Raw genomic sequence first — 19,762 nt, forward strand, 5'->3', positions numbered from 1 at the left:
GGCACTTTTAATGTTGCAAAATGTCTCAAGGTGCTTCATAAGGCCTTAGATTTGAAAACAAAATTGACATTGAACCACATGAGGTGGCATGAGAGCAGACTAAAAATACTGCATCTGTTTAATTATAATTTTTCAATTACTTATATCAAAGAGGTCCATTTATACAGATGCTTGGATGTAAAGGTATTTTTAGGTGAATTTCTCAATGTCAGCAAAACAAAAGGAGCTGGTCATTGACTTCAGGAAGCAGAGTGAAGGACATGTCCCTATCTCTATCAAGACTGAGGTGGAGATGGTCAAAAACTTCAAGTTCCTCGGAGTAAAGATCACCGATGTTATGTCTTGGTCTAGCCAGGTCGATATTTGTGGGCGGCACGGTGGCACAGTGGTTAGCACTGCTGTCTCACGGCGCCCGAGACCCGGGTTCAATTCCCGACTCAGGCGACTGACTGTGTGGAGTTTGCACGTTCTCCCCGTGTCTGTGTGGGTTTCCTCCGGGTACTCCGGTTTCCTCCCACAGTCCAAAGATGTGCGGGTCAGGTGAATTGGCTATGCTAAATTGCCCGTAGTGTTAGGTAAGGGGTAAATGTAGGGGTATGGGTGGGTTGCGCTTCGGCAGGTCGGTATGGACTTGTTGGGCCGAAGGGCCTGTTTCCACACTAAGTAATCTAATCTAAACTATTGTTAAGAAAGCATAACAGTGCTTCTATTTCCTCATAAGGCATGTACACAATGGTTCTTGCCAATTTTTATAGATGTTCCATAGAAAATATCCACTCTGTATACATCACAACTTAGTACAGCAACTATTCTGCCCAAGACCTTAAGAAATTAGCATTGCGAAAGCAGCCCAGGTCTATCACGCAAACTAGCATTCCATCCATTGTCTGACAAAGGACAATCCAGACTCTAAATGTTAGTTTGCTTTCTCTCCTGACCAGCTGTGTTTTTCAGCATTTTTTATTTTCAGCTCAGATTCCAGCATCTGCAGTAATTTGCTCCTACATTATTTTCTGCATTCTATTCCATTACCCTCATAGTTGTGTAATGTATGATGTGACTGGTTAGCAAACAAACAACACATCCACTGTATCTCAGTACATGTGGCAATAATCAGTCTAATCAAATCAAGAACATCTTAAAAGAGGAAAGAGGTAATGAGGCAGAGACGTTGGGGGAGAGAATTTCAGAGGTTAGGGGAGGCAGCTGATGGCTCAGTCCCAATGATGGAGGAAAATAAAATTGGAGTTATTCAAGATGTCAGAAGGAGAGTTGCGATCTCTCAGATAGTGACAGGGCTAGGAGATTTTAGAGACAGGCAGGCGTAACCATAGGTGGGGATCTCAAAACAAGGACGAGAACTTTAAAATGGAGACACTGCTCAACTGGGAGTCAATGCAGATTAACGAGTACAAGTTTGACAGGTGAACAGGACTTAGGAGATGGACAGTAGATTCTGGATAATAACCTCATGAAAAGTGAAGATGGGAGATTGACTAGGAATGTTTCAGAACAGTAGGTAAAACTAACTAAGGCATTAATAATGGTTTCAGCAGATGAGTCGGGGTGATGTTAAAGATATGGAAATAGGTAGTTTTGGACTATGTCAAAACGTATGATCACAGCGGTGCTCAAAATGGATGGAGGGGCAAACAGCAAATACATGGTCAAAAACAAAGGCCAAATTGCCCAGTAGAAATAAATCAATGGTACCCCCAATCAGGACAAAAAAAAAATCAATCACCACGGTACGTGGACTGGGGAGTTTTCAATTAAGCTGCTGTGCCCACACGAGTGCTGCCTGTGGACTCACCCATAAGTGAAGGAGGGACAACAGCCTTCATTGGGAAAGAAAGCAAGTTGTCAGTTGAGGCACTAGGTCTGCAGGTGATTCCAGGGAAAATGATAGAGAAAAGTGACCGCAAAAAGGAGACAGGGGTGGGGAATTAAGTGGCTGTGAAACGGAGAGGTAGATAGCTGGTCAAGCTAGCCTGTCAACACTAGCATATTTAGCTAAATGGGAGACAAGAAAACTTGAAATCACTCACAATGAATTCATCCCGAGTTAGTGTTTTTTAGTGAAAGGTTATGAAAAGAACAACTTTGCTGCCAACCTATAGCTGGTTGGTTTGTGCTAATTTAAATATTGTGACATCTCAGGCATTTAAACTGCCTTGTGTGCTGGGGCTTTCAGTTTAAATGGAAGGCTGGTTATTATCAAGGACATTGAAGAATGATTCTAATTCTACTTCTGAGAGTCCAAGTACCCAGACATCAAACACAGAGGATGTTGGATAGAATCCTCCGAGGCCATGAATGATGTGGGCTACGGAGAGAAGTTTGGGAGAATTGCAAGCGGCATTGAAAGAAACCTTTCTTGATGTCAAGACTAACAAAGTAGGGTTTTCCAGCCAAATCCTGGACCTCAAGATGAAATTCTCACTAGCGAGTAGCGGTGGGCTGACGACTGCCAATTATCACTCATTACCATCCTCAATATTACTGAATCTCAGTTTATTTAAAACATACTCTTCCATTCTATATTACAACAGGTAGGAACTGGACACTGAGAATTCCTGACCTGAATATGGTAATTCCAACTCACTGCTTGCTCCTTTGGACCTCCAACTTAACAGTTGGCACCGTGTCTCATGACACACTACATGAGCAGTAGCCACAAGTACTCCACATCTGTGAATGCTGGAATCTAACATGTATAAGCCTCTCCTTGTCATTGTGGCACATCCCTGATTCACTTGTAATATGGTTTGCCACTTCAAGATGGCAGTTTAGAGACCAGACTGAACCTGGTACTCTGTGTGCAGTATGACCTGGATTGCCAAGAATGAAAAATGGGTGTGACAGGAATCGATGTCTGCTCTCCAAAAATGCAAGCTCCATTTCAAGCACTGGGAGGCCTTTTAGGGGGCACTTGCAAAGTGCAGGTTAAAACCATCTGCGACCATATCATAGTGCACGTCAAGTATCTTCACTGGGCAAGTGTATGGGGGTCAAACACTAGTCACAAGCAATCTTTACCATGTCACTGGTTCTTGCAGATTGACAACTGACATGTCCAAAGCTGAAGTAATCACTGGCAACCTTAAAAGCAGCAGCTGTGGGCCACTAAGCATGTAACTAATGCAAGGCCTCACAGGCTGCACAAGGTCAGAAGATTGCAGGTGAGATAGCACAGTGGCTCAGTGGTTAGCATTGCTGCCTCACAGCGTCGGGGACCCACATTTGATCCACCCTAGGGTGACTATCTGTGTGGAGTTTGCATATGCTCCCGGTGTCTGTGTGGGTTTCCTCCAGGTGCTTCAGTTCCCTCCCACAATCCAAAGATGTGCAGACTAGGTGAATTCACCATGCTAAATTGCCCAGATTGTTCAGTGATGTGTAGGTTAGGTGCATTAGTCAGGGGAAACAGGAGTGACAGATGGAGTTTAGTTTAGATAGGGAAATATAGGGTTGGGGAATGAGTTTGGATAGGTTATTCTTCAGAGGGTCGGTGTGGACTTGTTGGGCCAAATGGCCTGTTCTCATACAGTAGGGATTCTATGACACGGAATGGATTCCCTCGCAACTGAACAGTAATGTAACACAGGACTCTCATCTGTAGTAATGCCTTTTGTGGGTGACATGGACTGAGAGGAGAAGGGTTCAGTACTCATGCAGCACCTACAATCTCTTTGCCACGTAACTGATGATGCAGTCATCAGAATGAGTACCAATACTAAAGATCAAAGAAGAGTAATACCATGTTCCACTTTATGACACACTACGTTAAGCTGTCATTTGTAAGTGATACATTTGCTCACTACCACAGATCAGTTCTATTTATTCTGTTCCCTACAAAGGTTCATTGAATAAATGACCAATGCATCCAGCCACAGCAAGGGTTATAGCTGCTGAAATGATCTGGATGTGAACATAGGAGGTTTGGTTAGTAAGTCTGCAGATGACAAAAATTGGAAGCGTGGTGGATAGCAAAGTGTACAATGGGATCTTGGTGAGACGGGCCAATGGGCTGAGGAGTGACAGATGGAGTTTAGTTTAGATAAATGTGAGGTGCTGTATTTTGGATAGGCAAATCAGGGCAGGACTTACCATTTAAGTGTCTAAAGGTCCTGGGGAGTGTTGCTGAACGAAGAGACCTTGGTGTGCAGACTCATAGCTCCTTGAAAGTGGAGTCGCAGGTAGACAGGATAGTGAAGGCGGCATTTGGTATGCTTTCCTTCACTGGTAAGAGCATTGAGTATAGGAGTTAGGAGGTCAGGTTGTGGCTGTACAGGACACTTGCTAGGTCACTTTTGGAATATTGTATGCAATTCTGGTCTTCCTCCAATCGGAAGGATATTGTGAAACTTGAAAGGGTTCAGAAAAGATTTATGAGGATGTTACCAGGGTTGGAGAGTTTGAGCTCCAGAGAGAAGCTGAATAGGCTAGGGCTATTTTCCCTGGACCGGAGGCCGAGGGGTGACATTACAGAAATTTATGGACATGGATAGGGTAAATAGACATGGTCTTTCCTCTGGGGTGGAGGAGTGCAAGAGGGCATAGGTTTAGGGTGACAGGGGAAAGATTTAAAGAGGGACCCAAGGGGCAATGTTTTCACACAGAGGGTGGTTTGTGTACAGAATGAGCTGCTAGAGGAAGTGGTTGAGGCTGGTGCAATTACAACATTTAAAAAAGGTATCTGGATGGGTATAATAGGAAGGGTTTACAGGGATATGAGCAAAATGCTGCCAAATGGTACTAAATGGTACTAGGGTGGCAGAGTGGCTCAGTGGTTAGCATTGCTACCTCAGCACCAGGGATCCAGGTTCAATTCCCGCCTTAGGCCACCATGTGTGGACTTTGCTCCGATTTCCTCCCACAGTCCAAAAAAAACATGCAGATCAGGTAAATCGGCCATGCTAAATTGCCTATAGTATTAGATGCATTAGCCAGGGTAAATATCGGGTAGGGGAAATGGGTAGGTTACTCTTCAGAGGGTTGATGTGGATTTGTTGGGCCAAATGGCCTCTTTCTACATACTGTAGGGATTCTGAGTAGGTTAGGATATCTTGTCGGCATGGATTAGTTGGATTGAAGGGCTTGTTTCCCTGCTGTACACCTTTATGACTCTAAGCTCTATGAAGGGGCAGAGAAACATGGGAGGAGCAGATGCACCAGCAAACCCAGGGCCAGTAGCAACTTCCAACAAACCTGAACAACCTCCACATGAAGAGGTTGCAGCAAAGTTTCCCTCATAATTCCCAGGATGTGCACAGTTTTCCTGCTAGATGATGTTTCCTCTGGATGAGTAAGGCGCAATGGGTGCAGACTGAGGATGGCCTGGGACACTGTCATTGAACTTTGTGAACTGCTGGAGCTGGAGCTACAACCTCTGCTAACTGCATTGAACCTTTACATTACTGCTGCTTCGAAGGACTCCCCTGGGGACTTGTGTAGAGTCTCTAATTGTCCACCCACAAATAAGTTAAGGCTGGGAAATAGGCTTTCGTAATGCACCATAGTTTGTACACACTGTGCTGAGAAAACCATTTCATAAGGTAGGAGAGGTTATCAATAGAAAAGTGCAAGTCACCAAAAATCACTGGTATTATTTCTTTGAAAGTTGCCCATGGTATCCTGGGAGCTGCCATGATGTCTATTGAGAACTTGCACATTCCTGCAGTGTTGGCAGGGGCTTAAAAAGAGGATTACTGGAGACAAAGGCTGCCTATTGCAACCATGGCTGATGACTCTATAACACAGTTCCCTGACTGAAGCAGAGTGGAGATACAATGCAGTCCATTCTTCAACCAGAGTCATGATGGAGCAGACATAGGCTTGAAGAGGAGATACCACTGCTTGGACCAGTCTGCACAGGCCTTGTAATACTCCCCAGACTGACTGAGTGCACCGCATATTTCTAATTTACTGTGCTCTGCACAAGTGGAGCAGGCAGCGAGTGGATGTAATGTATGCTGACAAACTAGAAGAGCGAGAGCAGTCTTGTGAGCAGGGGAACTTTATGTTGTACATGTTGTAGTGCCAGACACTGCTATGCTCCATGTCAGACAGGATTTAATTGACACTGCTGCAGTCGATGACAGTTGAGTGCAGTGATCATTCATGGGCTGTAAAAACTCCCGGTTCTTAACATGCACGCAGTAAGACAAATACAACTTTTGTTTAATTTGGTGTTTATAAATATAAATGTAAAAGTTTTTAAGATGACTAAAGGCTTTTTGTTATGGGATGGTTCCACATTAAATAATGTTAAGAAGCTGGAATGACTATGCGCAACAGTGACTGGATGGAAGATGGGATGTAGCTAACAACAGGCGAATGTGTGGCCAAGTGCTTAAACAGCAACTTGAATGCAAGGTTCGATGTGAAAGGAAATCTCAGCTGTGCCAGTTGTATTGCTAGAGGCATTGGTTTGTGTGTGCTATGCCATATGTTCAAAGCAAAGCTTTTGCCAGGATTGGAGGACTTGAGTGACATGGAGGGTCTGTCATCCCTGGAGCATCAGAAGCTGAGGGGTGACCTTATGGAGGTTTATAAAATCACGAGGGCACTGACAGGGTAAATAGACAAGGCTTTTTCCCTGGGGTGGGGAGTCAAAAACCTGATGGCATAGGTTAAGGGTGAGAGTGGAAAGATTTAAAAAAAAAAGTGATTTAAGGGGCAACTTTTTCATGCAAAGGCTGGTACGTGTATGGGCCAAGCGCTGGCAAAAATCGGACTTGATTAGGTTCGGAGATCTCGTCAACATGGTTCTGTTGCACCAAAGGGTCTTTTTCCTTGCTGTACATCTCCATGACTTTTGGAGTTCAGCTCTGGACTGCCAATGCTTGAACAAATGTATGACCCTGGTTCCGAAATGGTGCTGCCAGGAGAGATTCTGGTATATCCCATCAGGGAAAGTACTCTCGCCTATGTCAACAGGAATAAATCAGGCTAGCCACTGACAAGTGGGGCATAGCTAACAGTTCATGAAGCGAGTTTGGTATAATCTTGCAAGAAACCTGTCCAAGCCTTATAGTGAGAAATCCTTCTCAAAAAAACTTGACAAAAATGACATTTATCCTTCATGTGGGAAAATTCATCCCAATGTGACTGAATGAAAATGTTCGTCGAAAATTTAAAAAGTAGCCCACAGAATTGAAAACTCACCCTTAAGTTCAAGAGTGCTCAGAAGTAAGTTATTTTGATCTCTGGGTTCAAAGTTCATCTTAGACAGAAACACAACAAAAGTTGCGAACAGTCTAGTTAGAATTAGCTTTATTGTTACATACTCAAAATGAGCAGAGTGACAAGTTTAAAAATCTCCACATATGTTGCCATTTTAGGTATAGAGGTGCAAGGTACAGATTCTTCAGCATGAATTCTTAGGGAAAAGTAATTCGAAAAATAAAGACCAGGTGCATGACTGAGGTTGCAAGCTGGCGCTGGCATGATTCATTCCAGTATATCCTATCAATGGGGAGTTCCTTCACCTACACAGTTAAGCTCAGACATTTGCTGAGGAGATGGTTGGAGTCAGTGACTAAGGAGTTTTTGGTAGGAACTGAAGGAAAGGCTTTGGTCTTCCCAATATTTAATTGGGTGATTTTTTTTGTTCTAGTGGCTCAGTTTGTCGCATTCTTGCCTCCAAGTGACAAGATTCTTGGTGCAACAAAATATTCAAACATGAGTGCATAAAAAAAAATCAAGACTGACCATCCATTGCAGTACTAAGGAAGGGCTGTACTAATGGAGGGCTCTTGGATGAGATTTTATAGAGGAAGTAATCTCCAGTTTAAATTGGATGCAAAAGACTTCATGCAAATTGGTTGCTGCACTTGCAACATTCAAACAGTGACGACACATCACTCAGTGAAGTTCTCTTTGAAATGTTCCTCGGAACATTGAGATTAAGAAAGGTCCTTAATAAATTCGAGTCTTTGCTTCTTTGGATAATTGGACAAGCAGTGGTGACAATTTAGAAAGTGACAGGTGGAGACCATGGTCTTCACAGAAATATTTACAAAGTGAAGTGTTGGTATTAACTTCACAATTTTCTCACTTGGATAGAGAACTGAAATGCAATAACTTTTAGTTTGGTGACCCAATTCGATTCATTTTATGCTATTCACACTTTCACCTTCAACTGAAAAGACCACACGGCTTTGAGCACAGGCTTCGCCCTAGCTGCTGTCAATGTTATTCCAAATGACATGAAATGTGCTTTTATGAGTTAGGCAAGAGGCTAATGTTGGCCCAAGAAATCAAGCCCCATGAAATTTTAAGACATGGATTTCAGGAAAATGCACCACCTGTGCTCCCTTTCCAAACAGTTGTTGTAAAATAAAACATTAAGAAAGGAAAACCTCCAGTGTGTATATTTTTCAGTATTAAATATATGGATTAAAATTATATCTGGTCTTGCAATCATATAATATAACCCTTAAAACCCTATAGTGACTCTTCAGTATATTCACAAATACAAGAAAGGATATATACAGAATGTGATGCATTTTACTAGATTCCTTCTTGCAATTCTGTAGCAGGGACTGATATTGAACAATGGACACAGCCTTCATGAGTTATGGGCAATAACACCAGAAGAATTGTTAGGCAGAAGGCTATCAGTAGGACTCCTCTCCTTTCACTCAGCATTCCAACTGACCTTGTGGCAGCCACCATCAAAACAGAAATTGTCAATATTCAACCATGTTAACAGTAACCAATAACCTTTGCGAAATACTTAACAGACAAGAGGAGTACAAAAAACACAGAATACAAGTAGTTAAAATACCTCTAATTTGCTGTTGTCCCCCATCCCCACTCATAATAGTAAAGTGTGATTTATTCAGCTAAGATTTATTAGTTTCTTCAGGAGTTAGCCTGGAGCTGGCCAGAAGCCAGTAAATGGAAGCATTTGTTATGCTCCTTTCCCCAGAAATAAATCTGGCAATAGAAATGGAATGTAGAAAACAGACTGCAGCTGTTTAAGCAGCATTTGGGAAAAAAAAACGTAAAGTTAGTAGTAAAGCCTGGATGGTTGCATGCAATAAACTATGAAAATATAGATAAAGTAATGATCATAACTCCTACATATGGTTTGGTACTACAATAAGCAAGCATTTCCAAAGACAGTATATGCTTTATAAGAAAAAGTGAAAATTAATCCTATTGGACATTTTCTTCCAAATTTGCAGAGAATTTCTCAGTAGAATGATAGGCAAGTCCCCCCAGAATTATCTCTAGACATAGAACATAATACACATTCGCAATGGATCAATATGCGTTTCATTTTGTTTTTAATCCAATTGCAGAATATCACTGTTTATACAATCATCATTTATATAGTGCTTTTAATATGAAAAATCCAAATAAACTTGAGACAAAAACAGAATCATTTCAAAGCTATTAAATAATGTGATAATGGAAATGGATTTTAAGGGGTAATGAGAGGATCTAAGGAGCTAAATGTTAATGGGGCATAGACAACTGGAGATAAAAGCGCAGGGAATGGATGTGGAGGATGGCTGGATTGTCAAGGAGTAGATCAGAGGACTGCAAAAATTTGGAAGAGGTTAAAACCGAGGACAGGGCTGCAATGAAATGTAAACATCTCAATGAGAACTCTAAGTTCATGCAGTTGGAGGGTAATGAAGGCATGAGAGAGGGGAAAATGAAACTTAATGCAGACAAAATAGACAGTGTTTTGGATGAACTCAAAAGGGGAAGAGGTTTCAGATTGAGTGCGCTATGGTCACAATCAGTTAAATATCAATTTTCACACAGAAGTAATATTTACCATGTGATCTATATAGTGTCCTTAATCTAAAGAACCTTTCAAAAGCTTGGCATTAAAGTTCAATGAGAAATTTTTTTTCCCCAAAAGGTGGAAAGGTTGAGTGACGAACACCATAGGATAGGAAGATGTTACTGAAGGCTTGGAAGCCAATAGAAAAGACCGATGTATTTATGCATTTTTAAAAAAAAAATCAACCTGTTAGTACACACGCCTAGAGTAGGTGGGACTTGAACCCAGATATATCTTTTTTCAGGAGGTAGGGACACTCAGCAGCGATAGAAAAATACACACAAAAAAGATCTGGGTTAGAAGGATAGAAAATTAATGGGTGGAGTTCAAGTATAATTGGAGGAAACTAGAGAGAGAGAAAAAAAAAGTGTAGAGCATAATGATAGGAGGAATTGAAAGATAAACATCAAAATACCACAACATATAGGAGCAGAATTAGGTCACTTGGCCAGAGTATCTGCTCAGTCATTCGATCATGGCTGATATGTTTCACAACCCTGCTCTCCTCTTCCATTCTGTAACCCTTATGTCCTTACTAATCAGAAACCTATCTCGGTCTTAAATACACTCAATGACCTGGCCTCCGCAGCCCCCTGTGACAATGAGTTCCACATACATTAAATTTTAATGTCTTGTAGTTGTTTGTCAGCGAGGAAGATAAGACGACTGAAGAAACAAAGGCAATGAAAAGTATGCAACAATTAGTTTATAAACTAGCTAGAAAACGGAACAAAAAAATTCAGCACAGAAATACATGCACATTTTACACCTACTGCCTTAGTCAGTAACTTCAAGATTCATTTTTAAAAATTCACAGCTTGAACATAGCAGGTCAGCTTCGATAAACATACTCGTAACAAAGCCTACATTAATAATTTTTTTTACTAAAAAGGGGTTACGATAGCAAAGGAAACATCTTACCTACGAGGATCGTGAACTTCCACTGCAAACTTCTTTTCTCGGAAGTATAAATTTTCAAGCTGTTTCCACTGGAATATCTGCAAATAGAATAAATTGAGTAGACATGAGGTGGAAAGCTACTGCAATCTAGTGAATAAAAGGAATTCTGCATGGTTAGTGTGAAAAAGGGTGCAGCATTCAAAATGAAAACTACAGTCCCAAAACAGAACTGATCATTATTACAGCTCTCCATTCAATACACTGTTACTGTAAAAAGGTACAGCATTTACCATAACTTCCTGTTCCCAGTTACTGCCACCTTCCCTTTTAATGCATTTCATTGTCAACACACTTTGCCAACTCATTCTTTTGTTGATATAGTTACCATTTAAATGTATTTTGTTCATTGAATTCAGTTGCTTTATGAAGTGACTAAGTTTTACAAAATCCAATGTGGCTTTTTTTTTAAAAAACAAAGCATTTCGTAAAACTTTAGAAGTATTGAGCAGAACTTTCTTTTGAACAGATATAAAACTTCCTACCTGGCACCTCAATAATATAAAACAAAGCTACAGGTCAGATTTTAAATTTTTTCTTCTCCTCTTGATGCAGCAGCTCCCTATCATTTCCTTATAGGAACTATTGGCAATAACATTGAAGATACACCAGTGACTACACAAAAGGTCTGTGGCACCACAGCCATTAATAAAAGCTTAGTTGCACTTACAAATCAACTCACCAGTTACAAAAGGTGAAATGTAATATACACTTTCATGTGCATGTTTTCTTTTCATAAGGCTCCTAGGAACCACTTGCTGCCTGGGTTAAAACCATAGAAACCTTCCTCGTACTGTCTCCTTCGCCTGGTTCCAGCTTCCCACAGTTTCAAGCTTTCGTACATTAACTCCTCCCACCAGCAATTCATGTCAACATAGTCATTTTTTTAAATGAGTTACCTCCCAGAATCCACCCCCTTCCAATTATTTCGCATGAAGTCAACGGGGAAAGGAATTCTCCAGAGATTACACACTTTTCTGCAGGCCCTTCTGAAAGGCACAGTCTGAGGCTATGAGAGACAATGTCTGTTACAGCACTGAGAGAACATAATGGACACAGCTAAAGATTAACAGAACACTCCGCTCACATTGGAATTCCTTCCCTTGCTGAATGTTTGCATTCAAAAAATTCTTACTTGGGGCACTTTCAGGAGGTGTCATTTCAAGTCAGCTGTCTGCAAGCAACCTGGCCAAACCAGTTCTCCAGGTTGTTCAGTAGGACATAGTTTAATTATTACTTTCTTCAGCAACTTTGCAGCTATGTCAATATGCCTACTGTCTCTCTGTTAAAGGGGAAACTAGTTTCATTAATAATGGGAGTCAGAATTGCTGGAACATGGCTTACCAAACAAGACAGCTTTCATATTCTTACCTTTCTGATTAGAACCAAAGATTCATTTGAAAGTTTTTTTAAAATCACAAATTCAAACAACAGGTTTCTGTCACTTGAACAGACGAGTTCAATTTTCTACAGATAGGTATTTTGGTCAAAGAGCTCTCTGGTAGTGTTTTCAAGTATGGAAAAATATTCTCAACCTGCAAGTGGCTATCACACATCAGACTGAACACTCCCAGTCTTTAGCCCACTGGAGATAACATGGAAGGTGGGACAAACACACAACACTGGAGAAACTCATCATGTCTGGCAGTATTTAAACCAATTTAACATTTGAAGTCTAGCACGGCTTCTTCATGGACTCGAAAGGTTAATTCTGATTCCCTGATACAGATTTGCTGCCAGCCTTGCAGAGTTTCTCCAGCACTGCGTCTGTTTCAGATTTCCAGCATCCAAAAGTATCTTGCTTTTAGGAGAGGCGATGGGCCAGCAGTTAGAAACGGAGCATCGTGGATACCCAACTAGCCAAAATGAACCACTTATGACCACTTCCACACACAATAGGAAGGGCACCACTGTGCTTCAAGGGATCAGCTGGGTTGCTCTTAAATGGGTGCGCCATATGAGGTTCCCTACCCTAACCACTAATGGACCAGTGAGGTTCCAAAAACCTCTACCCAAGATGTGCCTTCCTGCCCATGCTACCCCAATGAAATGCGCATGGTTGGAGGTCCATTTTGGTCATAATCTGTCCACTTCTTTGTGACGTGGACTCTGCATTGGTTGGAGCTAGTGGTATCTGAAGCTGTTGAGCATTGGGCTGTCACTTTCAATTGGTTACCCATTAACTGGGCTGGAAAAATGGTATCCCAGAGTCTTGCTGGAATGCAGTCCATTTCCAAAGTTGATCCTGACTAAGTTCACTTCACCAAAAGAAGTCAGCTTATCGAGCCTAGCCTCGGTAAGTTCCGGTATAAATTGACACAGCCAAGGTGGACAAACTCCAAAAAGACTGCATGCGGCCAAATCTAGAACTTTTCTAGACTCAAAATGCAGTAACATCAGCAAAAAAAAAGTCAATATTCAGGCAGAGTGATATTGAACCTCCAGGAACAGGTGTAGAACTCAATTCTGTATACCATAATGAATGGTAAAGTCAGCAGATAGAGGGGTGAGGCTTTTGCAGCTGTTCGGCTGTCAGAAACCTGTTCAAAATAGCTCATTAGATAGTCATGCGATTTCATAATACCTTGGTTCAGGGGCAGGGTGATTGCCCGAATCAGAAATTCATGGCTTCAAGGCTTCATCATATATTCTAGCCTGAAACTTCCACTAAGGTACCAAGGAAGTGCAGTATTGTTGGAAAACTGAGAAGCTCAATGGAGGCTCATTCTCCCCCAGTGAATGAATAAACTCAATCTTAAACAGAGGAGTGGGGAGCTTACCCAGTGTCCTCAACCACTATCACAAATCGATTATCTTGTCATCTAACTCCCTGTTATTTGCGGGACCTTGCTACGTGTATATTAAGTGCCATGTTTTCCTTCAGTAGGACACTTTAAAATATCTAACTGACTACGAAGTAGTTGGAGCCATGGTGCGGTTGAGGAAAAAAAAATAAATAAATACAAGGTCTTCCTTTTTGGATCTCTACGTCTTGTGCTGACAGATTCAAGCCTTCTATAATTATCAGTAAGCAATGCTTTATATGAGTGCATTGTTTACAGAATTCAGACTCATGTTAAACATGTGGAAATTTCCAGATTTTCTAAAGAATGCAAGTCATTTTGTCCCAATTTTAAATGCAAGTAAAATTATTAATTTAACAAACAGTGGCCAATATTTTCATGGTTACTTTTGTTTAGCAAAGAAGCTTATTTTGATTTTGTTAGTCAGTTTCAATTTCTATTAAATGTTTTTTTAAAAAAAACTTGAGGCAGATTGGTTTAAACATAATACCTTTATGATAATTGAATATTGTGCTGTGCATTTCATTTACATTCCTGAAATACCAAAACTTAAAAAGTGAATGCTGCCATTTTAACATTCAATAACTTGATGGCTGAATTGCTAAAACCAAAGCGAGAAGTACACGATTACAGCATCAACAATATTTTTCACACATAAGACACAATAATTTAGTGGTTTCATCAACTTTCTTTAAACAAAATAACTGGGAAGACATACAAAACGTCGTGAAAGTTAAGAGACAGTTCTATTTTTGCTAGTTTCCATAGACTTATGTCATGCACCCACAGATACAGAAAAAATTCTGAGCACTCAATCTCAAAACCAATGAGTCAAGCTTGAGATAACCACCCTCAAGCACAGTCATTATCACAGATCTTAGTCATTACTGCTCCCCAGATAAAGATAAAAGACCTGAAGAACAAGTATAAATCTGGATTTTAAAAGGTAGTTGTGAAACCAAAACCACGAAATAGAAGCTTTTCTAATTAAAGAATTCCAGAAGAGAATATGTTCTCATTTAATAACACTAACCATTGCAAAAGATGTTAACCTTTAAAAGGTGCTGACATTGTCACAGCTCAGAGTTAATGGAATTTCAGGTATTTTTGCTTTAGTCAGTATACCACTGCATTAGCAACAGCAAATTAATATTGATCAGAAAAGCTCAATGCTGAAGGAATGATCCATAAACACTGAAAAGGTTAGTTTGTACATTGCGGAATGATCAATGTAGTATTAGGAGTCAGCCTCAACTTTGTGGCGAGCACGATTTCTGAAGTGAAAGGGTGATAAATACAATCACTATTCCAGACATTTTAGCAACCAATCTAGGCAGTACTGAGAGAGGAAATGTTACAACAGACCAAAAATATCACCTTCCTGTAAAAGCTCTCTGACACTATGAGCAAAAGGAACAGTCATGCTCCCCTGGCATCCTATCTCGTTACGTCCCATTAAAACAGATCATCAAATCATTTAATTCACCATCATCTAAGGAAACACTGCTGTGCATAAAGTGCCATTTTAACTGTGACAAACAAAATTTTCAGAGACATCAAGGTTGTGAACAGTAATACACAAATGCAAGCCATCTCTTTATAGCTGTTGTACTGCAATAGTATTTTATCTGGCAGACAACTACTTATTGAAATTAAGATGGATTTCCATGTCTAAATAATAGTGCTGAAAATCACAGTTTAAAGAAGGATTCTTCAAGATTTTCTTCAAAGGCTGCATTTCATGAAGGCTTGACAGCCACACAGAAATTTAAATGCATGATTCAATTACTTGTTTTAAAATCTTATTCAGAGTTCTGAAAAACAATTCCTCTACCAACATGGCAATCTTTCCAAAAAAGAAATTCAGACAGGACAAAACACTAAACAAGAATAAGTGCAAATAAGACTCAGCAGCATGTAACTTGTCTGTGGGGGTGGAACAACCTGGGGGCCTGGACTGCCAGAGTTTATATGTCACAGGTACCTTGACGGTTGTACCTGCTAATAGTAGCATATGGCCAGAAATGCAATTTCCAATGCAAATGCTTGTGTTTGTTAATCAAAGTCTGCCTTTAAATTGTTAGTCCTAATATTGGTTGCAAAGCATGTAAACTCCCGTTCTTGTGCAGCTGAACACTCAGTCACCCACACAATACAGGACCAATAGCTTCCAGGAATTGAATTCTTCTTCACCCATCTTTCTTGTACAGACTAACTGAAAAATAATTCCTATTTTCCCCTTTTCTACCTTTCACTCTCTCACTATTCTATCACTTCTGAGAGAACTGGAACTTTATACAGCTAACAAGCACTCTCTCACCAAGAGACACGTAACAATGTGTGATCACTGACAGTTCTCAATTTATAACTCAATAAAAAGGAACCCATGGAAGTGCAGCAAATTTCAGAAAATAGTCTGAATGTAGTGGAGATACAGTATTGGTGTCAGTGGTGCTATTAGCAGATTCCACTAAAGTTTATAGGTCCAATTTTATGATGATACAAGAGCGAGACTACGTCAATTAAAGGAGTAAAGTGTCCAATTTGCATCTGTGCAGTTTAGGGCAGAAGTCACAAAACTGCTGTTTGAATTGCTCTGCTTCACCATAAGCCTTGTTTCACTGTCACATTCGGAAAGATTTAGCACTGAAAGATAATATGAGAATGCTACAATTGGAGTACGTATCCCTAATTACCTGACAGAATTAGCATTTGTCCAATAGCTCATTTTTAATTTTGAACAATGATAGAAAATGATCACTGATCAAATAGACTGTCTTAAAAAAATATTCACACTGGTGTGGCACATTCCCTTAGATTGTAATGGGTTTTTGAAATTAAAAATGAAAATACAAATTCCTTCCCCTCTCGGATAATACCACTTTACTTGCTGGACCAATTTTACTGTTAACCAGAAGTTCAAACCTGCTGTAAACTAGAACCAATATGGTGCCCCTCTAAATATTCTTCAATCTGTTCGGTTGAAGAGACATACTGTTGTTTGTTCACATAAATCCCGAGCCCCTTTTAGAAGGGGGTGTGCGGTTTCAGAATCCTAACCAATTGTAAGAATAATGTGCCATTCATTGGCTGCTGACCATAAAATCCAGACCTACATATGTTATCATTCTTATATTTTGACTTCAGTCTTTACTCATGTTGGTGTAACCTACACTTTCAGATTATAATCCTGCAGTAGTTTGGAAGTATGATTGATTTGTCTGGTTGTCATAACTGTATGACTGATAAAGTCAAGTGGCTATCAGTAATTAATTGGCAAGTATTTGAACAATGAATTAAGTAGCAGGAATCTTCCAAGTTCAATCCCTGGAATTAATCTCAGCCGTATGGGCATTAAAATGTTACAAGTAGCTTCAGGACTGTTTCAGTGGGGAATTCTCTACAATTAGGAGCTGAAACAAAGGCCCGGGTAGGTTGATCGTCACACTTTTTCCCCCTCAGAGGCAGGATGCCCTACACGTCAGTCGCTGGTCAACCTTATTGGTCAGCTGTTTTAGCGTACTATGCAATGGATACTGCTGGGAGTGCAAGGAAGCTCATGAGGATCAGCAATGGGTTCTAGACCCAGGTGAGTCTCAGGCTTTTTCAGCATGAACCTACTGGGGACTCAGTAGGTTAGATTCCCTACAGTGTGGAAACAGGCCCTTCAGCCCAACAAGTCCACAGTGACCCTCTGAAGAGTAACCCACCCAGACCCATTTCCCTCTGACTAATGCACCTAACACTATGGGCAATTTAGCATGGCCAATCCATCTGAGCTGCACGTCTTTGGACTGTGAGGGGAAACCGGAGCACCCGGAGGAAACACACGCAGAAACTGGGAGAATGTGTAGAGTCTGCACACAGTCACCAGAGGCTGGAATTGAACCGGAGACCCTGGAGCTGTGAGGCAGCAATGCTAACCACTGAGCCACTGTGCCACCCCTAAAGAGCAACAGTGCGCGAGATGAAGAGGGAGGTAGGGTTGGAGGTCAGATAGAGTGGCAGAATGGCAGCAAGTCAGTTTTAGCTGGCAGGGGTTGGGGGACGAAGGTAGTGGTGGTACAGAAGGCATCATCTTTTAAAGAAATAGATGATTTTTTAAAAAAATGATCTCACTCTTGCCTACCTTCCACTGCACAAAGTATATTATTGTTGTAGGAGGAAGATGGAGGCCCTTTTCAAAGTAGTAATTGGGTATTTAAAATTACCTAAGTTGAAGGATACAAATCCCTGTGCACGTCTTACTAACACTTCCACATTTTCTCTCACCCTCCCAAACTCGTGTCACTCAAAACTGACTGAACGGAAATCATTCATTCTGTTCATGCTTAAAAACTCTATATTTAGCTACTGACACCATCCTAACTGTTCACTCATCGTATCTTGACTTTCTGTATGAAACTTTTACATTAAACCTCACACAACAGCCAACATTGTCAACTTCAATCTCATGCAGAACTTTTATACATACCCTTACCTCAATACCAATTCCTCCAACATTAATTCACCAATTAGCATTCACCCAAAATAACACTGTCATCTATCATTTGCTACTAATAATTTGAATTTCTTCATAACACTGTCAGCCAGGGACCCAGAGACAATGGCAATGAGATGCAATGATACGCAGGGTTCATTTAAAGCTATGAGCCAGAATTGGGAAAATAATTTGTTTGAACTAGTAACACTAATGGGGATCAAGTAAACTTTTATAAACATCATGGGGTTTTCACTCAGTGACGTGTCTGAAAGCTTTATGTTATTTCTAAAGCTATTAGAAACAAGTTGTTGATTAAAGCCACTTTGATTTGGTGTAGAAAAAAAACCCAGCAAAAATCCATGAAAACCCACACAAGCAGCGTTTTTTCATGAAATATCATTTCTATATTTCAAATCAGTGGCTGGTATCATTGCTACAAGTGCTGTTGAAACACGCTGAAGTAAATAACAAACAATACTTTGAAATAGTATATTCATAACATTTAAGATAATTTACCCAATTATGGCTTTTGTAATGCTTTAATAGGATAAGAAAAATTTAAATAAGAGCTCAGCACTTATGCTATGCAGACGGTGGCACAGTGGTTAGCACTGCTGTCTCACAGCGCCTGAGACCCGGGTTCAATTCCCGACTCAGGCGACTGACTGTGTGGAGTTTGCACGTTCTCCCCGTGTCTGCGTGGGTTTCCTCCGGGTGCTCCGGTTTCCTCCCACAGTCCAAAGATGTGCGGGTCAGGTGAATTGGCCATGCTAAATTGCCCGTAGTGTTAGGTAAGGGGTAAATGTAGGGGTATGGGGGGGGTTGCGCTTCAGCGGGTCGGTGTGGACTTGTTGGGCCGAAGGGCCTGTTTCCACACTGTAAGTAATCTAATCTAATCTAAAAACAATGAATTCTTAAAGTTAATACATGTTTAAAAATTTATTGGAATATAGCTACCATTTGTTTCTAAACTTCAGTTTCCTAAACTGAAATGTAACAAAGCTAAATTTTAATCACTGGGTAGAACACATAATGGCATTTGTGAAGCAAAGAGGACAACAAGAGGATAAAGTTAAACTTTAGTTGGCAATTAATGTACAATTTTAAATAAGTACACAGATGTTTTGCCAAATATTAAATTGCATTTGAAACTAAATTATATATTTTAGTTTCAAGTGAATGAAGTTTTGTTCAGGTGACAAGAACTGTCATAAAATGTTTCAATCTTTCTAATAAATTAAAAACTAGACTAGATTTTAGCAGGATCTTTTCATTTATTATGGGGAACATCACTATATGTGGGTGTGTGTACATAAAAAAGGGGAGGAAAAAGCAGCACTTCATCTTTCAAGTAACACTATATAATTAGAAGGAAAATAGGAATTAAAGATCTCTGACTGACTGCATCTGTGCCTTTGTGGAAAAATACTGAGTGGAGACCAGGTGCTTCCCTACAGGGAGGGAGGGAGGGAAACATTGCGGGCCAAGGAAAAGAGAGAGACTGTTACTGAAGCATGTTATTGCCTTTAGTCAGTGCAACAACCAAACGTAACAAATAATATTCTCACAGGCAGACTCACAGCAGCTTAACCTATTTGGTAATTGGCTGAAGCTGCTGGAAATCCTCATGAGGTTTACAATGAACATATTTTACTATCTGTTGCTAACCCTATATGTGGCCCAAGAATCTACTACTATCAAAATTTTTAC

The 19,762-nt window shown here is 40.5% G+C and overlaps 1 protein-coding gene across 3 annotated transcripts in view; it reads right to left on the reverse strand.

Moving 5' to 3' along the window:
• Positions 1-19,762, reverse strand: part of frmd4bb (FERM domain containing 4Bb) — a 374,294-nt gene that overhangs the window by 26,989 nt on the left and 327,543 nt on the right. For all 3 annotated transcript variants that reach the window (XM_060835692.1, XM_060835693.1, XM_060835691.1), the window contains exon 12: positions 10,730-10,806. In XM_060835692.1, the coding sequence (XP_060691675.1) occupies positions 10,730-10,806 (77 nt within the window). The remainder of the gene's footprint in view (positions 1-10,729; positions 10,807-19,762) is intronic.

Source organism: Hemiscyllium ocellatum, chromosome 14 (assembly GCF_020745735.1).
Source record: "Hemiscyllium ocellatum isolate sHemOce1 chromosome 14, sHemOce1.pat.X.cur, whole genome shotgun sequence".
Lineage (NCBI taxonomy): Eukaryota > Metazoa > Chordata > Chondrichthyes > Orectolobiformes > Hemiscylliidae > Hemiscyllium > Hemiscyllium ocellatum.